This window comes from Gorilla gorilla, chromosome Y, assembly GCF_029281585.2.
Source record: "Gorilla gorilla gorilla isolate KB3781 chromosome Y, NHGRI_mGorGor1-v2.1_pri, whole genome shotgun sequence".
NCBI classification, from domain to species: domain Eukaryota; kingdom Metazoa; phylum Chordata; class Mammalia; order Primates; family Hominidae; genus Gorilla; species Gorilla gorilla.
Window position 1 is genome coordinate 19,618,602 of NC_073248.2, and position 24,562 is coordinate 19,643,163.

The 24,562-nt window shown below is 42.3% G+C and overlaps 1 protein-coding gene and 1 pseudogene across 4 annotated transcripts; one reads left to right on the top strand and one right to left on the bottom strand.

Annotated features, from left to right (window-relative positions):
• LOC129530205 (centriole and centriolar satellite protein OFD1-like) overlaps nucleotides 1–24,562 on the top strand; it is an 812,440-nt pseudogene that overhangs the window by 398,199 nt on the left and 389,679 nt on the right.
• Nucleotides 7,114–21,020, bottom strand: LOC129530239 (RNA-binding motif protein, Y chromosome, family 1 member F/J-like). Of its 4 annotated transcripts, XM_055377095.2 has the most exons (12): nucleotides 20,873–20,989; nucleotides 20,133–20,191; nucleotides 18,898–19,010; nucleotides 18,316–18,419; nucleotides 15,122–15,299; nucleotides 13,059–13,211; nucleotides 10,929–11,043; nucleotides 9,863–9,973; nucleotides 9,312–9,422; nucleotides 8,281–8,391; nucleotides 8,105–8,193; nucleotides 7,114–7,693 (listed from the first exon to the last, which is right to left on the bottom strand). In XM_055377095.2, exons 3-12 carry the CDS (start codon nucleotides 19,004–19,006, stop codon nucleotides 7,392–7,394), a joined length of 1,383 nt encoding a protein of 460 aa, XP_055233070.1. In that variant the 5' UTR covers nucleotides 19,007–19,010; nucleotides 20,133–20,191; nucleotides 20,873–20,989; the 3' UTR covers nucleotides 7,114–7,391. The 4 variants fall into 4 exon arrangements, with proteins under 4 accessions (XP_055233070.1, XP_055233069.1, XP_063559460.1 ...); XM_055377094.2 differs by lacking the exon at nucleotides 20,133–20,191 and having other exon boundaries at nucleotides 20,873–21,020; XM_063703390.1 differs by lacking the exons at nucleotides 9,312–9,422; nucleotides 20,133–20,191 and having other exon boundaries at nucleotides 20,873–21,001.

Below are 24,562 nucleotides of genomic sequence, written 5' to 3' on the forward strand. Positions count from 1 at the left end.
ACAGGAGGGCCTCCTGCAGCTCAGAAACACTGAGCAAGTAGTCGCCGCCTCACACAACACCACCCCGCCCCCAACCCCCTGCCCACTTCTTCAGTGCCAGCCCTTGGTCAGAGCAGGTTGTCTGGGCCTGCCTCCACCCACCACCAAGACCACTACAGCTGTGATGGTGCCCTCCACGCCAGACAGAGACAGAGGACCTGGAAGGGAAGGTGCCCTGCCCCACACTCTCCGTGCTCTTGCAAAGTTGCAGGGTGTTTCCTTGCACACCCACCCAATCATCTGGCGGCTCCTTGACCAGAGGCAGATTGTGCGGCACACCCAGATGTTGGCCGGGATCACAAATGGTGATGAAGTCCTGCTAAGCTACGTGATGGATTTGCAGGTCAGGCTAAGGAACCTGAGTCTTCGGGAGGGGTCTGGTGTCTGGGTCAGGTTGAGATACCCCTGGGACCCGGGGGTGTCTCAGTGAGAGAGTTGGGAAGGAGCTTCACCCCAGCTAACAGGTCACCTCACCCCAGCTACATGAAATGGTCCTTTGAGTACGTCCTCTTTCTTCTTCTTGGCCAGGGAAGGGGAGGAACGTAACTATCCCGGGTACGGGAGGCAGGATGAAGTTTTCCTTTTATCACAATCTTTACTTCCACAATGAAGTGATCATTCAGGAGTATTGCCTTGGCATCCTCGGTAAGGAGCGCCTCCCAGCATGGTAGGGGAGCTGGTGTGTGGGAGGGTAGGTCTGCCATGAACCTTCCTGACTCCTCTCTCTGCAGGATACAGGATGTCTCATTCCACTGCAGTCTAGTGGTTGTGGGATCATGAAGGTCAAGCCTCCAGCTGCAGGCTGTACAGCTCCTACCTGACCTTCTTCAGCTGGTTGGCTGACCATGACTGCCCAGGTTCTGGCAGGATTGCTTAGGTGAGCGCCAGGTAGGGCATCATGGGAAAGGAGCTTGCTGGTCATTCGTTGGCCTCTTGGGAATTGGCTTTGAGCCATGACCTGAACTAACCTGTACCCACTTCTGCAGTCCCCTAGATCATCAGCCAGGGCCTGTAGCTCAATCCCCTGCAGTACTTCTCCAGGGAGGGAGGCCATTAGAGAGTGAACAGAGAGGAGGCCAGGTGAGCAGTCTAGGGCTGGGGACTGAGAGGCCGTTGATTCCTGGAGTTGTGCCCCACATGGAGAAACCAAGCCTCACGGAGGTGACTGCAGTGAGCAATCCCACGTCATCCATGGGCTGGCGGAGAAATGGCCATCAAAGAACTGTAACACCCACATTTTAGGACTGGGGCACCTTAAGCCACCTAAGAGGAATAAGTGTCTATGGTCATTGGGTGAGAAGCAAGGCTCAAGTGGTAGCTGTCTCATCATCCCTCACCGGCTGAGGCCTGAGGCCGGCCACCACTTGGAGCTCAGTTTGGGCTCAACCAGGGCCCTCTCACCCTCCACCCAGATATCCTCCCAAGGCCCCTCTCTATGTCTTCCCTGATGGGCTGTCCCACGCCCATCATTTTTTGTTACAATGATCCCAGGCTTCCCTGAGATGCTTTCTGCCCTCTGCCATCATCACTCACACTGCCGTGCCCCGCCCTGCCCCACCAGACAAGAGAGGCCATTACACAGGGAATCTGGACAAGCACACTGGGCTCACAGGAGAGGAAATGTGAAGAGACTGCAAAATGGAGGAGCCCTTCATTGTGTGTCCAGGGAGGGAACCTGGCTGGGAATTAAGGCGACCTGAGTAGTGGTGTGGACACCCAGTGTTACTTATCATGATGAAGACCTGCTTTGTCACATCCCCTAATACTAATATGGAAGTTATTTTCTTGGAATAGTCAAACAATGTGTACAAAGAAATAGTGTTTGTTCACATTTGTGTAGAAATACTGCAGACGCGTCCATTTTCCATTACAATTCTTATGGGAGACTTGAAGTGTTTATTGAGTTTTAAGATACATTTTGATTGTTCTGCCCCCAGCAAATTTTATGATCATGTTTGCACTGTAGAGACATGGAATCCAGAAAAGTTTTGAGTGACTTTCAGCTTCTTTTAGAGTACTTACTTGTAAATTTTGAATTTTTTTCCGTATAGTTCTCTTCAGTTTATTATTTTCATTTTATATGCAAGGTGATAAATTTGTTTTATTTGCCTTTTGTGGAAACTTTGTTTTAATGTACTTTGTGTTTTCTGTTAGATATGCGAGTTGAACTGTGAGTACAAAATTTTTATTTTCATTTTTTAGTTGTTTTGGGGTGTCTGTGTGTGTTTTGAGGAGTATTGCTCTGTCACCCAGGCTGGAGTGAAGTGGCAGGATCTTGGCTCAACCTCAACCTCCGCCTCCCAGCTTCAAGCAATTCCCCTGCCTCGGCCTTCTGAGGAGTTGGGATTACTGGTGCATGCCACCATGTGCAGCTAATTTTTGTATTTTTAGTCAAGACTGGGTTTCACCATATTTGCCAGGCTGGTCTCCGACTCCTGACCTCAAGTGATCCACCCACTTTTGCCTGCCAAACTGCTAGGCTTACAGTGTGAGCCACCATGCCCAGCCTCATTTATTTGTTTATGTATTAGAACCCTTCTTCTATTTTCTTCAAGTACACACATTTTAGAGTGATTGAAAGAATGTATTTTATTTATTTAGTCAATAGTAGAATTTTAAAAGTAATGTTTTTATTCAGTGAATACAGTATTGTGAATAGGTTAAACCTTGTATAGTATTGCCATTCTCTCTTTCATACATTTTTCAACAACTCTGATACTGTTTCCGTCCCCCCGCCTCCGAGGAGAACACGCAGATAGGTCCAAAAAATTGTGGAAGTGAGTGGGTATGAAAATATAATTTGAAGGCCGGATGGGGATGGTTCACGCCTGTAATCCCCACACTTTGGGAGGCCAAGGCTGGTGGATTACCAGATGTCAGAAGTTCAAGACCAGCCTGGTCAACATGGTGAAACCCCATCTCTACTAAATATTTGAAAATTAGCTGTGCATGGTGGCAGGTTCCTGTAATCCTAGCTATTTGGGAGGCTGAGGCAGGAGAATCGGTTGAACCCAAGAGGCGGTGGTTGCAGTGAGCCAAGATCACGCCACGGCACTACAGCCTGGGTCACAACACCAAAGCTTTGTCTCCACCACCCCACACCCCCGAAAAAAGCATTATTTTGGGAAAAACCCATCCAGCACTTGTAAAAATAAGGAATTCATAGGCATGGTCACTGTAGTGGTCTAAAACACACTTTGAAATTCTTCTCAAACCCATTTGAAAATATTCCTGATGGGACTGAACACAGTACTTGCTTGTAATGAATAGAAAACAGTACAAGCATTTTCTGGATACTGGACCACCTCTGGCCTAGTTTAGAAAAGGTGCCACAGCTCTGCCCAAGTCTCCTGCTCTCATCCCCCTTAGGAGCCCCCGACCAGTACATCACGAAGTCTAACACCCTGATGACACTATGCAGAAGGGACATCCAATGGAGAGACTCAAAGAAACAGAACAAGATGTCTGAGCATCTCAGCAGTCCAGCCCCTGCCATTTGAGTCACGCTAGCCATGGCACCAGGGAGATGAGAAGACACCCGCCAATGTCCCCATCTTTGGCCATCACTAGATTGCATCCTCCTGAGTGTCCCTGAACCACATTCATTTGGCTGAGAGACTGAGGGCGATTGCAGAGACTGACAGTTAGGAAATTATAATTATGGTTTTAAGCCACTAAGTTTTAGCTAATTCTGAAAAGCACTTTAGACTCCTAGAAAAACTGCGTTGTCTACTGACTTAATTGCAGAGAGCTGTAAAGGCCAACATCATGAATGCTAATACCCTGGAAAAGTCAAATCATCGAGACTCTTCTAAGCACAACAGATCTTTAATGTCCCTTCGCTATGGCTGGAGAATAATCTAACATGTATCTGATAGAGTTGTTTGAAAGCCTCTGTTCACATCTCTCCGACTGGTATGGGTCAACTCTGGTCTGGTTTAGTTCTAGGCAACTGCAGCAGTTCACCTTTCATTTAGGTCATGGCCTACACTGATTTTTTTGATCACTGACTGTGTCTTTGTCTGTGTATGTATGTGTTGTGTGTTACCATATTTTATAGGAGGAGGCTAAATAGTAGTACTATAATAGTTTTGTAAACATAAAACATTCCAGGAAGTCAATATTGCTTATCACTCGAGCTTTAAAACAGATACGGAGTTAGACATGACAAGATGCCACGTCTAGTATCATACCAAAGCTAGCCAAGCTTGGTGGCCCATGGATGTTCTCCCAGCTACTTCGAAGGCTGATGCAGGAGAATCCATTGAACCCTGGTGATGGAGTTTGCAGTAACGTGAGATCACACCACTGTGCTCCAGCCTGGGCACCAGAGCAAGACGCTGTCTCAGAAATAAAAAGAGAATAAAATAATAAAATAGGAGAGATCACGGGAGACAGAAATGCATACAACTGGGTGGGCACTGTGGCTCATGCCTGGATCCCAGCATTTTGAGAGGCTGATGTGGATGCATCACTAAAGGAAAGGAATTCAAGACCAGCCTGAGCAAATATTGTGAAACCTGGTCTCTACTGAAAATACAAAAAAATGGCCAGGATTGGTGTCATATGATTGCAGTCGCAGCTGCTTAGAAGGGTGTGACTGGACAATTGCTTGAACCCGTGATAAGGAGGGAGCAGTGAGCTGAGATCACGCCACTGCACTCCAGCCTAGGTGACAGAGCAGGATCCTGTCTTAAAAAAATTCAATGAGAGAAAAAGATACAGAGACAAAAAGAAAGAAAGACAGGAAGGAAGAGAGGAAGGGAGGGAAGGAGGAAGGGAATGAAAATTTGTACCTAACAGTTGTAAATACTTTTGGCATACACGTGATATTTTGATACAAGTAATGTGAACTGGTAAGGGAGGGATCAAAGAGGGGATGGGGGTGGGTTAAATTATACTTGCTTAGAAGGAATAAGATCTAGTGTTCAGTGGCACACGATGACTACACTTAATAAGGATTTATTGTACATCTCAAAATAATTAAAAGAGCAAAGGTGAAATGTCACTGATACCAAGGAAAGATATGCCAGACTCAGTGAGGTGGAATGTCGCTCATAATACGAAAAGATATGCCAGACTCAGTGGCTCACGGCTATAATCACAACACTTTGGGAAGCCAGGGAAGGAGGATTATTTCGGTCTGGGAGTTTGAGACCAGCCTGAACAATATATCCAAAGCATTGTCCCTACCACACACACACAAACACAAAAGCTGGGCATGGTGGTTGGTGTGTGTCTGTAATTCCAGCTACTTGGGAGGCTGAAATGGAAGGCTTGCACATTTGAACCCCGTGTTCAAGGCTGCAGTGAGCTATGATGGTGCCACTGCAGTCTAGGCTGGACAACAGTGTGAGACCTTGTCTCTAAACAAGAAAAAAGAATCGATAAGTGCTTGAACTGAAGGATACCCTATTTATTATTTATATATTTGTTGATGGATATAATTATTTTTGTGTTGGAGTCGCACTCTGTCACCCAGCCTAGGGTGCATGGTGCGATATCGGCTCACCGCAGCATCAGGTTCCCAAGTTCAAACCATTGTCCTGCCTGAGCCTCCCAATTAACTGCAACGTACTACAGGCAGGCACCACCATGCCCGGCTAATTTTTGTATTTTTGGTAGAGATGGGGTTTCACGGTGTTGGCCAGCCTGGTCTTCAACTCCTGTCCTAAAGTGCTCTGCAAGCCTCGGCCTCCCCAAGTGTTAGAATTAGAGACCTGAACCACCACACCTGGACAGTAAGATACATAAGACGCGGGAGACTTATCTTTTCACTTCATCCTCACAATGCTACAGGTGAATGAAAACACTTCATAACATGAATAACTCACTTCAAAATCAAAGTTGGCAACTTCTCCCTTTAAAATTATTTGTACCCTTACCCTATAAAAATTGATGATTGTGTCAAAATTTTTCAAGAAAATACTTCCTCCTGCCTATTAGTCTGTCAATTCTAAGAATTATGGACTGCAAAACTTCTGGAACTTGATGTATTTCATTTCTTTAGTTTGTATAATCAGGAAAATTAATTCATTTAGTTATTTCGGTCCAAATATTTTTATCATTCAATGATGTCTGAAAACTTTAAGCAATCCCATCAGAAACTTTATGCTGTTGTTTATGTTTTATATACTTCACTTTCCCCTAAGTATGAGGTTTAAAGTGTTTCCATTCATATTATCAATTATATCTGATAGGGTGAGAGTGGTGGCTCATGCCTATAATCTCAGCACTTCGGGAGTCTGAGGAGGGTGGATCAGGATTTTTAGAACAGCCTGGCAAACAAGGTGAAACGCTGTCTGCACTAAAAATACAAAAATTGGCCCAGCTGTGCTGCACACATATCTAATACCAGTTACTCAGGATGCTGAGGCAGAATAGCTTGGACCCAGAAGGCAGCGGTTGCCATAAGCCAAGACAGAGCCACTGCACCCCAGCTTCGGCGACAAAGCTACACTTCATCTCAAAAAAAATTGATACTATCCCAACCATTCTAGATTATTCCTATTTGTAAGAACATATTACTAAACCATTACTTACAACATCCATTGTCAAAATATTCAAGAAAAAATTAACGTGGGTACCTCACAAGAAAAAACACTTCCTTTCCACTATTTAAACTACGAACATTTAAATTCATTATGCTATGGACCTGAGAAACTTAGCTGGTTCGCTTCTGATTTAGGTGAAAAAAAAAGTTTTCATTACCGTTATCTTCTTCAGTCACAGAATGCTTCACAGAGAATGTTCCGGATGTCTTAAACTTTAGTATCAATGACATCTAATTATTTCCTTTGACCTGTACTATTCCTCTAAAAAATAAACATTTTAGGGTGAGGCAGACAGTTTTGTAGTCTTTCTGAAGACTTCTCGAACATTTTAACCTTGTTAGTTTTTAAAGAGAAAAAGCTTAATTAGAAAACTTGAGCAGCTTGCAAGGGCGACATAACACATCCCGAATTTTGTATCTGTGTTCAAAGAAACAAAGGAAAACGTACAACAAACTACACAATTTACTCTCCTATTGAATTTGCTTTAAGCATGTGTGGCTAACCAATAACACCAGGCATCTTGCAGTACATGTAAAATTTTATTGTGAAAATTTTAAGGCAGATATTACATCTAAACACTTTTCAAATAGCATCAACAAGTATGAAATTACTTTGAAAACAATTCCTTTTCCTTTGAATACCTCAAAAAATTCATGGAGGAAGTTAGTATCTACCTCTCTCCACAAAACCAACATGTTTCTTTTAGTAATATGCAGGTAACGATGCAGAAATAACATTTCAATTTTTGATTTGCAAACAAGGTTTGGTATGCAATAACTATTATTTTGAATGCTTGCTTTAATATCTGCTCGAGTCTCCTTTTTCAGATCGACGCTCCCCACCATCTGCTATAGATGCCACATAACTTGAGCTACCATATGCTTCACGAGGATCAGGGAGCACCCTACCCAGAGAAGGCGGATTCCTTTGGTCTTTTCTGCAAACATGCTCACGATCACAATAATGAAAATCACCACAGCTCCTTGAGTAACTCTCCCAACTTCTGCCATATCTATCTCGTGTATTACTATATGCATGGCAGGTGCTTCCACCATAAGACATCCGAGGTCCTCGTGCAGGTGGTGCACCATGAGAGGTCCCTGCAGGGTTGATAAAATAATATGTGGGACTACATTTAAACATTTTTACTGCTATCATTAAAGCATGAATTAGTTAAAGTACTATTTGGAAATATCTGCTTTCCTCCGCCTTTGTTGACAGGATATTAATCAAGTCTTCAATAGTCAGAAGGTTTTATTTAAGAGAAGTGTAAGAGTAGTATTTTGCAGCTTAACAAACTTAATTCTAAAGTAAATGCTCAGTCACATTTTCTTAACGTTAACTGAAGTTCTCACCTTCGTATCATTCCCTAGGCTTTATACTGTTAAGAATACTCAATATTTAAACATGTTGCATATGTCCTTTACAATTTTCCTTAGAATTTCATTAAAATAACAATCTGGTCTATTCAATAAAATTCTGTAATTTACAAATCCATCCTGGACCCTTACCGTATCTCGGAAATGCATCTCTATAAGAACTTCCACTTAGATGTTCAGAATGATCTCTACCAAGGGCCTCACCGTAGCCATCATGATAACTAAATTGAAAAAAAAAAAAGTCTTTTCAATTTCAGAATGAACCATTTAAGAAATCTATTTGATAAATCCAGATGACATGACAGTACCTATATCCTCTAGAGGAATGTTCATCCCAACTAGAATGACCATAATCACGGTATGCATAGTCTCTAGGTGGTGAAGTATAATCCCTGGTTTCTCGGGAACTTGGATGATTTCTGCGTGCACAAGTTTAAGCAAGGAATTTTAAATTGTCAACTTCTAGTATCCAAAACATAACTAAATTACAACTTAAACACAATTAAATTGCCAAACATCTAAATAAAATGCCCACAGAGCCCAAATGCCCAAAATGCCCAAATGCCCAAAAAGCACATGAAACAGATACTCATGATCAATGATTCAGGAAATGCATTTCAAATAAAAAAGGAGCTTCCACACTTCACACACACACACTGGAAGGGTAATAAATTTTCAAAAGCAGGAAATAACAAGTGTTTGAGAAGATGTAGCTAATTGGAGCCCTGACACAATGTTAGTTGGAATGAGCAATTGAAGAAATCTATTTGATAAATCCAGAAAAAGTTACAGTATCTATATCTTCTAGAAGAACGTTCATCCTGCCTAGCATGACCATAGTCTCGGTATGCCTAGCCTCTAGTTGGTGGAGCATAATCCCTAGTTTCTCGGGAACTTGGATGATTTCTGTGTGCATAATTTAAGCAACAAATTTTAAATTTTCATCTTCTAGTATCGAATACATGACTAACTTACAACTTTAAATTAAAAGGCCAAACATCTAGATAGATATTTCTCCAAATAAAATAGGCAAATGCCCAAAAAGCACAAGGGACAGATACTCATATTCAGTGATTCAGAAAATGCATTTCTTTTTGTTTTATTATACTTTAAGTTCTAGGATACATGTTCATGATGAGTTAATGGGTGCAGGAAATGCATTTCAAATCCAAAATCAGATATCATATTTCACATGCACAGATGAATGGCAATAAATTTTCAAAAGCAGGAAATAACAAGTGTTTGAGAGGATGTAGATAAATTGGAGCCCTGATACAATGTTAGTTGGAATGAACAATTTAAGAAATCTATTTGACAAATCCAGAAAAAGGTACAGTACCTATATCCTCTAGAATAACTTTCATACCGTCGAGAATGACCATAATCACGGTATGCATGGCCTCTAGATGGTGGAGCATAATCCCTAGTTTCTCGGGAACTTCGATGATTTCTGTATGCATAAGTTTAAGCAACAAATTTTAAATTTTCAACTTCTAGTATCCGATATATGACTAACTTACAACTTAAACAAAATTAAAAGGCCAAACATCTAAACAGATATTTCTCCAAATAAAATGGGCAAATGCCCAAAAAGCACATGGGACAGATACTCATATTCAGTGATTCGGAAAATGCATGTCTTTTTTTTTTATTATACTTTAAGTTCTAGGGTACATGTGCATGATGAGTTAATGGGTGCAGGAAATGCATTCCAAATCCAAAATGAGATATCATATTTCACACACACACACTGGAAGGGCAATAAATTTTCAAAAGCAGGAAATAACAAGTGTCTGAGAGGATGTAGATAAATTGGAGCCCTGATACAATGTTAGTTGGAATGAACAATTTAAGAAATCTATTTGACAAATCCAGAAAAAGTTACAGTACCTATATCCTCTAGAGGAATGTTCATCCCGATTAGAATGACCATTATCACGGTATGCATAGCCTCTAGATGGTGGAGCATAATCCCTCGTTTCTTGGCAACTTGGATGATTTCTGTGTGCATAAGTTTAAGCAACAAATTTTAAATTTTCAACTTCTAGTTTCCAATACATGACTAACTTACAACTTAAACAAAATTAAAAGGCCAAACATCTAAACAGATATTTCTCCACATAAAATCGACAAATGCCCAAAAAGCACACGGGACAGATACTCATATTCAGTGATGCAGAAAATGCATTTCTTTTTGTTTTATTATACTTTAAGTTCTAGGATACATGTGCATGATGAGTTAATGGGTGCAGAAAATGCATTTCAAATCCAAAATGACATATCATATTTCACACAGACAGTTGAATGGGAATAAATTTCCAAAAGCAGGAAATAACAAGTGTTTGAGAGGATGTAGACAAATTGGAATGCTGATACAACGCTAGGTTGGAACGGAAAATGATGCAGCTACTATGGAGAAATGTGGCGGTTCCTCAAGAAAACAAACATCATCATCATAGGACCATGCAATTCCACTCATATACACCCAGAACTGAATAAGCATACTCAAACAAATATTGGTGCGTAGAAATACTGGGGTGGAAACCACCCAGATAAAATAATGGGCTAATAGCTTGTGGAAGGAGTGAAGTGCTGTGATGTAAATGAACCTTCAGGATATCATGCAAAAGGAAAGCTGACAAATACAAAAAGTCATGTACTGTTTGAGCACATTAACATTAAATACCCACAACAGGTAAGTTCAGAGGCAGAACACTGACTGGTGTTTGCTAGCAGCTAAGGAAAAGGAGGAAATGGGAGGGACTGCTTAACTGGTAGTAGGAGTTTTAATTTGGAGTGATGAAAATGTTTTGGAACTCGATGGAGGTAGTTGTTGCGTGGCACAGAATGTATTAAACACCACTTAACTGATCACCTTATAATATTTAATTTTGTCATGTGAATTTCATCACCACAGAAAAAAAAAATCAACCGTGTTTTTTAATTTTTCCTTTACCCATCGTTAGTTGCATAACCATCATCTCCTGGTGACATATGATCATTTCTCCAGGAAGATACTGTCGCTCTGCGTGGAGGAACTCCATAATTCTCTCTTCTTTGTGACATGGGACCTTTAACATTCAAATGATGGAACATTATGTAAAGAACACCAAATCTGAAACACTATTTTCTCTTCTCTCAAACAACTTTTTAAAATTATTTCTTCTATGACTCCATTCTTTGTTTCCTAAATTACTAGACAGTCATGACACTGTGAATATTTCTCATGGCTTTGGATAATCCCATGGCTCCCGCAAGGCCAGTTCTTCTAATGAAGCTGAAGGCAAACATTAATGCTTAGGTAAAAGTTGATATGTAATGGTTAATAACTACTTAGTTATTATTTTCCTTTTCATATAAATTACTGATGACTGTGAGTGACACAGGCAAAACATGTAAAACCATCAAACTCTTCACTGATTTTAAAGTTTACATACATTGTCGTTTCTCAGCCAAAGAAGGTGGATTTTCCAAAATCATTCAGTCCATCTCACACACACATAAATACAGCTACCTGTAAATGACTATATGCTAAATGTTTACATAAAAGTTCTTTATCTCTAACTGGTTGGCTCTATCTTAAATGTTGACAAATTAAAATGTATTAGTGAAGATTTTCTAATGATGGTCAAGATTTGCTTTTACTGCCAAGAAAGCAATGCTATTCAAGGGGTCATTACAACATTGTTGCTATTTCAAACTAGAAAGTTTCTCCTTTAATATATTCTTCACTTGCTATTCCTTACAGGTCAGTGTTTCACATATGATACCTTCACTGGCTAATTTTCCAATGGAAATGTGTTGGCTTGGGTGTCCTGAAGCCAATAAATACCTCCCTTCACCGATACTCTACGTATGAAATGTAAAATTGAAAATGGCAGTTTTTAACTTCCTCCATATTAGGATGGAGGACTAAGAAAGAATTTTAATTTGCTCTGCTTAAACTTCCTTGCTAACAACTTTTATTTATTGTCTTATTTTCTTCTGTTCAGTCTGCAGTCTTACAATTCTTCTCAAAAGTATTACTTGCATTCAACCCTACTGCTCACCTCATGTTGCTTAGTTCTAAATTCTCTCCTCCAATAATTTCAAATCTTACACTAAGGATCTTGTGTTAATGTTTAAACAACCCGGTACAATCTCAATTACTGATTTACATACACCTATATTTCACAGCTCTGCATTTTTGTGATATCCACTTAATTTAAGAATTTTGGACTCCTATGTGTCTACCTTTCGAGCCTTAAATTTATTTTTAAATCATATTTAAGCTCAATGACTCCTTGTCTGCTAAATGCTCTTGTAGTTCTTTTGAATCTTCATGCAAGCAGTGAGTATGCCTTGCACATACGCATTACTGAGGTCTCAAAAGCTGGATGGCCAGGCTTAGCGGCTCACACTGTGAGTGAGTGTGGAAGGCTGAGGCAGCTGGACCGCTTGAGCCCCGGGCTTTAACATCAGTTTTGACAGTGTAGTCAGATCCTCTCTCTACAAAAACATAGGGAAAAATTGTAGCTAGGTGTGGTGCTGCATGCCTGTAGTTGCAGAAACTCGGGAGGCTGAAACAGCAGAATTGCTTGAGCCCAGGAATTTGAGGCTATAGTAAGCCGTCATCTCACAAATTTGAGGCTACAGTAAGCCGTCATCTCACATAGTGCACTCTCACCTAGTAAGAGCAAGACTCCAACCCAGCAAAGTCACCGAACGAGCAGTTTTTAGAATGCGACACCAGGGGACTTAGGAAATGGAAGAATTAATTAGATCAAGAAGCCTACCATCAAAGAATACTGCTAGGAACTTTTAGAAAAATTAAGGGGAATTTTCTAGCAAACACAGGATTAAAAGGAATGTTGGCCTCACTCTAATCACTTCTTTGATCTGCAATGAGAAGCTCAAGTATTTCTTCAACATAAATCTGAAATGTACCTAGTGAGATAGAAACTATAATAAAAGCTATCAATCAGTAATTATGCTCACGTATGTGTCACTTCCCTTTTGTTCAATGAACTTAAAGCTAAGCATTCAGGGAAAACAGCTCATTTTTAGTCATACAAAAACTACGGTCTTTCTGTCAGGTAGCATTTACCTTGGCTTCCCATCCCACTATTGCTACTTGCCACAGCAGAAGGAGCAGATTTTTTCGGAGGAGGACCTCCACTTCTTGAAGATGGACCCCTTTTAACTGGAATGAGTCCCCTAGAATAACTCATCTTGAGATCAGGAGTGTATCCACCATCATCTGTATTTCAAACAAAATCTTTTTAGTTAACTAACATCACTGTTTCTTAAATGGCTAAGTTTTAGTTGTTTATAAATATTTTCTACATTTTATAACAAATTCACATTTTGTCTAAACTAATAAAATTAGCATTCCTACATGGTATTAGTACACTTCAAGCAATAAAAGTTCATTTAGAAAATCTAGAAAGAAACGCAAGTATCATAATACGTCGGTATGAAGGAGAGGTAAGGAAAAATGGGGAGTGAACGGGGGCAGAAATCTATCACTAAAATATCTAACTATAAAATGCATAAAAATATTAAAAGAAAAATGATAAATGACTGTTTATATCATTGTGTAATGAGGAAAAATTTTCAAAGCACATCATAAAGATAAACTAATTTCCATTCAAAGAAACTCAAATATTTCCAATACCAAGAAGTCACATATCAGGAAAATACATTGTCTCTAAAATTTGTTAACACAATACAGACTTCTTAAAATTCCCTTATGAGACACTAATTTTCAGTTGAGATTATGCTGAATTGTAACAGTCTTTAAAAGTTGCATAATCGGTAATATAAACATATTTTTATACATCTACAAAAATGTAGATATATGCCAACTGCCAGGTGGTGTTACAGGTTAGAATTTGTATATACGTTCTCATCCGTGGCAGAGTATAATTGAACCTCACCCTCAAGATCAGTGGAGACAAAACAGCCATGAAGCTATGCATCTTAAAATGGAGCAAACACTGCAATTTCAACTTGAAAAAAATCTCCAATTAATTACACGTCTGGTTATTAAAACTCCACGTTAATTGTTAGAGTTTTGAAGGTTGGTTAATAGATAATACAAGTTAACCAACAGGTTTATTTATTTATTCAGATGGACTCTTGCCCTATCACGCAGGCTGGAGTGCCATGGCATAACCTTGGCTCACCGCAGCTTTTGCCTCCTAGGTTCCTGTGATTCTCCTGCCTCAGCCTCCTGAGTAGCTGGGATTACAGGTGCATGCCACCACACCCAGGCAAATTGTTTTGTATCTTTAGGAGAGACAGGGTTTCACCATGTTGGCCAGGCTGGTCTGGAACTCCTGACCTCGTGGTCCACCTGCCCTGTACTCCCCAGGTGCTGAGGTGACAGGCGTGAGCCACCTCGCACAGCCCATCCAATAGTTTTTCCTTTTTCCTTTTGTTTAAATATATGGTTTGTTTTTCTTTTATATGTAAAGATGGACCCCTCATTTCTATTAAGTAAGTCACTCATAAATATCATTTTCAGTGACTCAGCCTCCAGCAAAGAAAGATTCATACATATCTGTGAAGCAGTGGTTTTTACATCTTTCCAGAGTCACAGACTCTTTTCAGAAATTAAAGTTCTACATTTCTTCAATTGAACATGCTTTATGGCAGGCCAATGTACAAACTCTCTGTATCAAAATTACAAAGCAATACATTTGCATAGATGTTTCCACATGTAGACACAAGAAAACAAATACTGCAAAATCAATCTTCAGTATTCAATTACTTTTTCCTGTTGGAAAATTTTAAATATTACATCGTACTTTGATCATACAACTGACACGAAGTTCTGGGCCCTAAAGTAGAAAACTCTAAAGTATAATGAATAAAAATGAGTTCTGCAGAAAACCGGTTGAGTACAGGCAATCAGCATTCATAAACACAACTCAGTTTCAAATGTGTGTTACTTCAATGCAAACTTATTATAATTTTAAAACAAATTTTAGATATTAGTTCAATCATTTTTATAATACACCTTTAGTACTTAGAAATAAGTTTGCTTATTATCAATAAGCTAATTTTCTCTTCATACAGGAAATAAAAAAATTGAGAAATTTCGATATCGTCAAAACTTATTTTCTTTCAGTCCTATGGTTCCATCTTTATATTTTAAAACATTACCCAGGTGTCCTTCATGTGAGGGAAGCCACCCTCTTTTTCCTCCACTGCTTCCTCTTGCAGATCTCAGACTTCCTGAAGGGCTTCTGTTTCTCGAAGAAGCTGGTGGTCTCCGCCTACCACCACTTTGAAAAGATGGTTTCTTGGCTTGTTCTACTTTTATTGCTTTTCCATCCAAAGACTAGAAGTATTAAGGGTACTATCAATAACACTGGCACATTTAACGTAAGCACATTTTACAAACATTTTTACATCAACTCTAGTTCAATTCGAGGTATTTTCTCCCAAAAGGAAACTTTGTTTTCTCCTAAAATGAACACAGCTTTCGCAATGCCAAATTTGAGATAGTTACTGAGCACATGCCTTCCATTAAGGGATCAAACACAAATTCTATTATTCAAATTCCTTGAAAACTCCTCCATTATTAAAAAAAAAAAAAACTCAAACATAAAAAAAAAGATGGACCCATCACACATTCTATGGAAGAATGTGGCACATCTGTTTTTTACACGATATAATCCACTTCATCTTTGTATTCACATCACTGATTTGAAAGTTGCAGTGTCCCAACAAAACTTGCGTCATTTTAAAAAAAATGAGCTTACTTTTTCAGAGTGATTAGTCACATTACTCATTATGAGTTGTTTCTTGTTGGATTTGCTAACACTTACATAAAATGTCCCCATATGATTTACAATTCTATATTGACTCTAAAAATGTTTCTGTAAATGTGATCCTTGTTTGATCTCATTAAGTTTTCTTCCCTTACTCATTTCTTACATTGCCTTAGACGTGCCCCTAAAAAATGAATCTTAATATAGTACTTCAGGTAATTTCTCAGAAATGCTTAACTATCCTAATTAATTTCACAATAACATTTTTCACTGTAATCTTTTCTACAGGCCACAGCAATTTTTGAAAACAGTTCAGCTAATAATGCGATTTAAAAATTACATGGCTTTTGTTATTTGGAGGAAGGACTTAAATCCCCGAACAAGACCCCTTGCAGCCACATCGCCAGTTGTTCCTACCTTGAAACTTCTTTTGTTATTTCTGGGCTCAAAATATTCTCCCCAGATTTGCCCACGGCTGCTTCCTTCCCAGTGTTCTGAAGTCAGCCAAAATTCCTTAACTGTTAATTCCCCCTGAAAACTCGAAGAACCTCCTTTATTGGCCATCTTAACATTAATGTGCATACAACATTCACAGTTATTTTAACACAATAAATTATGTGAGATGAAGTAATTTAGAAATAACGTTGGCTGGGTGCGGTGGCTCACACCTGTAATCCCAACACTTTGGGAGGCCGAGGCGGGTGGATCATGAGGTGAAGAGATAGAGCTCATCCTGGCCAACAGGGTGAAACCCCATCCCTACTCAAAGTACAAAATTAGCTGGGCGTGGTGGCGCGCCTCTGTAGCCCCTGGTACTGGGAGGCTGAGGAAAGAGAATCGCTTGAACCTGAGAGGCGGAGGTTGCAGTAAGCCAAGATGGCCCCACTGCAATCCAGCCTAGGGCACACGGCGAGTCTCCATCTTAAAAAGCAAACAAACGAACAAAAACTTTACACAAATTATCTGCCCTTTTGCTTGAAAACTAGAGGGAAAAAAGAAATTATCATAGATTCCTATACAGAAGTCAAAATTATCTCCATACCTACCACAAAACCATGAACCAAAAGTAACTCTTGGTTTCTACCACAGCTTGAAATACTAATTTATAAGGGTGAATGAAAATGTACTTTCTGCTATGTGACAGGAAGTGTGCTAGATGTAACTGAAAGAAAAGCAACTAGCAAGACTTAAATATGCGCTATATACAATTTCACGATCAACAGATTAATACTCAGTACAGTGAGTACAAAATACCTACAATATGAAATGAGGAAGAAAATATGAAATCTAAGTGGTTTTTGAAGCATAAATTTTATGTATGAGACACACACAGGGAAGGATAATTCTCAAGAAGTCTAAAAAAGCACTTTGGGGATAGCGTGAAGACTAACAGGACCTAAAAACAGATTGGGATAAGGTCATTTATTTATTTCATTTATTTTTTGTGTTTTTGAGACGGATTCTTGCTCTGTTGCCAGGCTGGAGTGCATCGGCGTGATCTCGGCTCACTGCAACCTCTGCCTCCTTGGGTTTAACTGATTCCCCTGCCTCAGCCTACTGACTAGCTGGGTCTATAGGCACACACAACCAGATGCAGCTAATTTTTTTTTTTTTATTTTAGTAGAGACAGGGTTTCACCATGTTGGCCATTATGGTTGCTTTCTCCTGAGCCTGTGATCTGCCCGCCTTGGCCACCCAAAGTGCTGGGATTACATGCATGAGCCACCATGCCCGGCATGATTGGGGTAATGTTATAAAGCAAAAAAGCACTAAAGAGCACAGAATGGAATGCTCTTGACTACAATGTAAAGGAATTCAATAATTAAAATAATTACATACAAGTTTAAAGCTTAAGTAAACACACAATCTCTAGATTTAAGACTCAACAGGAAAAGAGACCATTGGTTCAATCAAAACAAGTCCTCAAACACACTGGGGAAATGAGTAATTAGCTATTCATGTTACATAAATCACTCTGGTGACAGGAAAGAAATGTCCTTAGCAGAAAAAGCAAGCATGGAGCAAAAATGCCAGTTACTTCTTCTGCTATCTGACTTCAATGTTCTCATATTATTTTCTATTTTCAACTACTTAACCTTTCCGTAAATGTAAAGGTCTTATTTAAATATACTTTTGCAAAAATATATTTTCATAAAATGTATTCTTCAAGAAGGAAAGAGTCTTTCCTTCTTGTGAGTCTGTCTAGATGTCTATCCAGTTTGTCTACACTCTAAAAGTATTTCCATGAATTGGATGTACTTCAATTAACAGCATTTAATAAATATTGACTTATTACTTTCATATACATGAGGGTTCCTTATAAGTTTTAAAGCTCTTCAAAACCTTTTAAAATCTATTTGCACTCATATCGAAATACAAACATAGAAAAAGGTTATCAAATATTAATTTATATAATGTTAATTCCAATACCCTTCCGACTACACTTGCACGTATATGGCACAAAAAAGAGGATGGCTTCATATGTCATTCTACTATCTTCAAAAGTTTAGTAATATTAAAAAGACCTAGAAATATTGTTAATTGAAGAACAGAGTTAGAATATTAGTAATAAGGGACTCTTACCTTTCCATTCATATCTTTGGCAGCATTCTTAGCATCTGCAGGGTTCTCAAAAGTAATAAAGGCAAAGCCTCTGGATTTGCTGGTTTGATCCTTTATCAAAAGAACTAAAATATATGAAAACATATTACATGCATATAATGGACTCATCAAGGCACTAACCATCTAAAAGTTACATCAAACTAAAAAATAATTGCATTTCACATCACTGTTATGGTTCTTAATACTCAGTCACCCCTACAGTCAGTCTACTTTATTCCAGTTTGTTTCGGAACTCCACAGCACATTTACTTTTCCTCATTTTCCTTTCTAAGTAGTAGGTTATCCTTTCCATAGAACCTTAACCTACTACTATGAGAATTTTCCAAATATCAAACAGATACTACAAAATAAGAGTTCAAAACGCATAAGGCATTTTAATGTAGGTATACAATGAACTTTGAAAAAATATATTTTTTCAAAACATATATATATATAACATACATATTTTAAACAAACATATTGAAATATACATGTGAAAATACACATACACACACACACACACACTCACACACACACACACACACACACGGTTTTCAGAGTTACCTTCTGATATGGGACCATGTTTCCCAAACACTGCTTTAAGCATCTTCTCATTGGTTTCTCTATTGAGGCCACCAATGAAAAGCTTGCCAGGATGATCTGCTTCTACCATTGTGCTGTAAATGGTAAAACATTATCTATATTTAGATATAAATAAGCTAAAAAGATAAAATTTTATTACATACTGTGCTGAAAACCCAAGTAAAATTCCCTTCGCGAGGCTGACATCTTTTTAGTATTTCTTACTTTAAATATGTAAAATTTGTAACACTCAGAGCGAAGGGACAGTAACTTCATGGACACACGCTGCATTTTAGTATGTACCTGACAAAATCTCATTTCTAAAAATTAGATAAGAAAAGCTATTGTAATTTTCCTAAGTTGCAATATGAAGAATGTCCCCATTTAAGTAATTTTATTTGAAAACAATCTATTTATGAGGTACAGTGTGATGTTTTGCATATTTGCTTTCTTGAGATGTATGTCTCCTGTGGCCAAAGTGAACTGCTCACTGCAGGCTCTTCCACCCAGCCTCAACTGATCTTCCTACATCTCAGCTTCCCAAGTAGCTAGAACTACAGGCGCTTTCTACCATAGCTGGGAAATTTTTTGTATTTTCAAAAATAGACAACGGTTTCCCCATAGGGCCCAAGCTAGTCTCCAAATCTTCGGCTCAAGTGTTCTGCCGGCTTGGGACTACCAAAGTGATGGGATTTCAAGGGTGACTCACCACACTCAGCATGATATTTGGATAAGAGATGAAATCAAGCTACTGAAAATGTTCTAGGAGGAGAATATTTTAAATATTTTACCATCTTTTAGTGATTTGAAATATACAATAGGTCAAAGATCCCCAAACCCTAGCCTTCAACCCGTACCTATCTGTGGCCTGAATGTGATGCCAGAGGATGACATGTAATACCTGTCTGTGGAGAATGTAACGCCTGAGGATGACCTGAGGTGGTACAGTTTTATCCGGAAACCATCCTCCCTACTCCCTCGCTGGCCCTCCCTGTCCCCGTGACAGCCTCACTGCCCCACCTGGCCTCTGTCACATTGCTCCTACCGGAAGACCCGCCCCACCACGTGCCCCTCGGAGACCTGCCGCCAGCCCCCACTCCCAAACCTGTCCACCTCGCCGCCTTCTTCCCCTGCGCAACCTTTGTCTGAGGAAAAACTGGCTTCCACTAAACCAGTCCCTGATGCGAAAATAGCAATGAAAGAGTCCATTACGTTACCCAGGCTGGTCTCAAACTCCTGACTTCACGCCATCCTCCGACCTCCACTTTCCAAAATGCTAGGATTACAGGAGTAAGGCAGTGTGCCAGGTTAACAGAATAACTTAAGCGCATCTATTTTGTTCCAGTTTTCGGCTATCTAACTCCATTTATCTCGATTACACCCACTTATTCGGTTTAAATTATTTACGGTGCCAAAGATACATGAAACATCTTTCAAATACTGTCATACAACGAAGGAGACAATTACAGCCTTTACAGAGGCAAACTGAAACTGAGATTATTTATGGCCCCATATTTCCACATACACTAAAGTAACACAATTTATGTCAAAAGTTGATAACTTCTTCCAAGAAAATCAGACACGCGACATGTGCTAACTAAAAGTGTGACTTTTTAATCGCAGTGGTTAAGTGTATCGCCTGTATTCTGAATCATGACCACATTCACAGAGAAAACCCGCTTTAATAAAAAGTGCACATGAAAACAATGGCGCCTTAGCACCATCTCCCACAACTAGTCGGACATATTAGGCAGTTAAAGGTAGAATCCTCAGGAAAAATCAATGAGTTTAACGAAAGTGAGTCTCTTAATAGCAATGAGGAGTTCTTTCCCCAGTGACTCCTCCCGTAATTCAACAGCCACACATAGAAAACCCATCCCCTTTTATAGACAAAATCCCAAACCTTTGCTTTCTATTCTTGCCGAGAGACCCAGCTGTCCAGAGAAACAGAAAATACCTGCGCTTTTTAGTAGGACAAAGAGCCTGAGGTTCGCCTGGCCCTCAGGCCGTACGTAACCGGCTTCGGAACACCACAGGGCCAACTGCGGGAAGGACAGCTGGAGCTACCCTGAGAGGGAAGGACGCCAGAAGCCGTGCCCGGAAATCCCGCCTACCTCCAGCGACCAATCATTGCGAAGGCGGTGGGCGTCAGCCAGTTACTGCGAAGGTTGTGGGCGTGTCCTGAGGCCCCCCGCCCCGGCTGGCCTGCAGCTCCATCATGTCGCGGTAACTCTTCCGAGTCCACGCTTGTGCCATGGGGCGGGCGGCGGTGGATTAAGGCACACGCGAAGTGTGAGCCCTTTGCAGTTGTGGGCATGGAAGACCTACACCCTAACTGGCATCCTGAGTGTGGCAAGACATTAATTAACCCACAGGGAACACATGAAACATCTCACTTCATTAGGCAGGCTAGGCTGATGGTACTGAATATTGCAGATCCAGAGGGGAGAGAGAGGGACCAGCGCTGCCCGCTGGGACAGCACCGGCGGGGGCTTGGGGGGATTGGGGCAGGGCGAGTGCATGGGACTAAAGTCGACTGGTACGTTGCTGAGGTGGAATTCATCTGCACCAGAAGCTGAAACCCTGCAAGGATTCTCTCAGGTCTAGGCAAATACATACTCCGAGTTCCACGGTTCCTCCCTGAGAATGCTATACTCACAGGGGCATTCCAAAGGACTTCTCATCCTGTGCCCTGGGCACATGGGAGGCCTACCGCCATGGTCGCCAATCCAGTGATCCGTGTGCACTGCTTTGCTGGTGCAGAGGCTCTCACAAGTGCAGTGGTGGCCGTGGTGCCTGCTAGCGGGGCTCTGGAAGCCAGGGCCTTGGCATCCGACTCCAGGGCTGCTGTGCGCAGCTAACCCTGCTGGGTATCTGAGTGTGACAGGCTAAGGGCGCTGTGGGGCTCCGCAGGAACCCTGTTCCACATAGGTGTAGGATGTGGTTCTCAGCAGGGCAAGGCCCGCAGGCCTCTCCTGGAGTTGCCCCCAGAGTCGAGGGGTGCCGGGGGTGGGGTGGGGTGGGAGGCACAGGCTTTGCTCTGTTGGAGCCTCAAGGAGGGCACCATGTTAAGGCTGGAGGCTGTGCAGGAGAGGATGGCCTGTGCACAGAGCAGGAAGGCAACCCTGGGGGAAGAGGCATGCTAGTGGGGGATGACATCATCGCAGAGATGGAGGTGGTGGCCAAGGAGGAGGCCAATGTGGAGCCACAGCAGGAGGACCTGCAGGCACAGCCTGGCCCTGGCCCCAGTACGCCCCGGCCAGCAACAGACTCGCTGGACGTCCTTCACTTGGAGCTCGGCTGCGTGAATGTCCCAGGCCGCAGGGCATCCCCGGCTTCTGGGCCAGAGCCATATCCTTGCAGCTGCCAATTCGGGATGGTTGGCAGCAGGGGATGGGCGCCGAGCTCCCGGGAGCGGAGGTGGGGGAAACAAGGTGGTAGGCACTGGGGGTCAGCCAGGATTCAGGGCATGGGGGACAACAAGGGGAACCGAGAACAGGCTCATGCAGATAGGAGGGCAGCTTAATTGCATGTGCCCTGAGGGCATGTGGTAGGGACAGGAAGCCAAGCACAGCACTCACCAGGGAGAATAGCAGCGCCAAGGACCCATCATAACAGCAGAAAGTTGAAGGATACGTTTCACTGGGAAAGTCGCTTGAGGAAGTGGAGTCTGCATGCCCACGCCAGCCATGGAACTTCCCTGCTACCCGTGCCTGTGTCCAGCAAACTCACCCCAGAAACACATGGTGCTCAAGACTCGGTGTCACTGTGCACGGGGATGCTGTCCTATGTAAGGCAGGCACTATCTCCCCAGACACAATTTCTTCCCGCTGCCAGCGCTGCACCCAAGGTGTTTAGGCCCTGAGTATATATAAGCTCCCTTGAAACCACTCGAGCTCCATGGGGAGAGCCAGGCACAGCCCCGTAGCTACTTCTACCCACAGCGGTTCCCTGGGGTGGACACGTGCACCCCTCAGGGAGACCCGGAGAAGGAGAGACCACACACCCAGACAGCAGCAGAGCCTGTCCAGCACCCAGCACAGGAGGGCCTCCTGCAGCTCAGAAACGCTGAGCAAGTAGTCGCCGCCTCACACAACACCACCCCGCCCCCAACCCCCTGCCCACTTCTTCAGTGCCAGCCCTTGGTCAGAGCAGGTTGTCTGGGCCTGCCTCCACCCACCACCAAGACCACTACAGCTGTGATGGTGCCCTCCACGCCAGACAGAGACAGAGGACCTGGAAGGGAAGGTGCCCTGCCCCACACTCTCCGTGCTCTTGCAAAGTTGCAGGGTGTTTCCTTGCACGCCCACCCAGTCATCTGGCGGCTCCTTGACCAGAGGCAGATTGTGCGGCACACCCAGATGTTGGCCGGGATCACAAATGGTGATGAAGTCCTGCTAAGCTACGTGATGGATTTGCAGGTCAGGCTAAGGAACCTGAGTCTTCGGGAGGGGTCTGGTGTCTGGGTCAGGTTGAGATACCCCTGGGACCCGGGGGTGTCTCAGTGAGAGAGTTGGGAAGGAGCTTCACCCCAGCTAACAGGTCACCTCACCCCAGCTACATGAAATGGTCCTTTGAGTACGTCCTCTTTCTCCTTCTTGGCCAGGGAAGGGGAGGAACGTAACTATCCCGGGTACGGGAGGCAGGATGAAGTTTTCCTTTTATCACTATCTTTACTTCCACAATGAAGTGATCATTCAGGAGTATTGCCTTGGCATCCTCGGTAAGGAGCGCCTCCCAGCATGGTAGGGGAGCTGGTGTGTGGGAGGGTAGGTCTGCCATGAACCTTCCTGACTCCTCTCTCTGCAGGATACAGGATGTCTCATTCCACTGCAGTCTAGTGGTTGTGGGATCATGAAGGTCAAGCCTCCAGCTGCAGGCTGTACAGCTCCTACCTGACCTTCTTCAGCTGGTTGGCTGACCATGACTGCCCAGGTTCTGGCAGGATTGCTTAGGTGAGCGCCAGGTAGGGCATCATGGGAAAGGAGCTTGCTGGTCATTCGTTGGCCTCTTGGGAATTGGCTTTGAGCCATGACCTGAACTAACCTGTACCCACTTCTGCAGTCCCCTAGATCATCAGCCAGGGCCTGTAGCTCAATCCCCTGCAGTACTTCTCCAGGGAGGGAGGCCATTAGAGAGTGAACAGAGAGGAGGCCAGGTGAGCAGTCTAGGGCTGGGGACTGAGAGGCCGTTGATTCCTGGAGTTGTGCCCCACATGGAGAAACCAAGCCTCACGGAGGTGACTGCAGTGAGCAATCCCACGTCATCCATGGGCTGGCGGAGAAATGGCCATCAAAGAACTGTAACACCCACATTTTAGGACTGGGGCACCTTAAGCCACCTAAGAGGAATAAGTGTCTATGGTCATTGGGTGAGAAGCAAGGCTCAAGTGGTAGCTGTCTCATCATCCCTCACCGGCTGAGGCCTGAGGCCGGCCACCACTTGGAGCTCAGTTTGGGCTCAACCAGGGCCCTCTCACCCTCCACCCAGATATCCTCCCAAGGCCCCTCTCTATGTCTTCCCTGATGGGCTGTCCCACGCCCATCATTTTTTGTTACAATGATCCCAGGCTTCCCTGAGATGCTTTCTGCCCTCTGCCATCATCACTCACACTGCCGTGCCCCGCCCTGCCCCACCAGACAAGAGA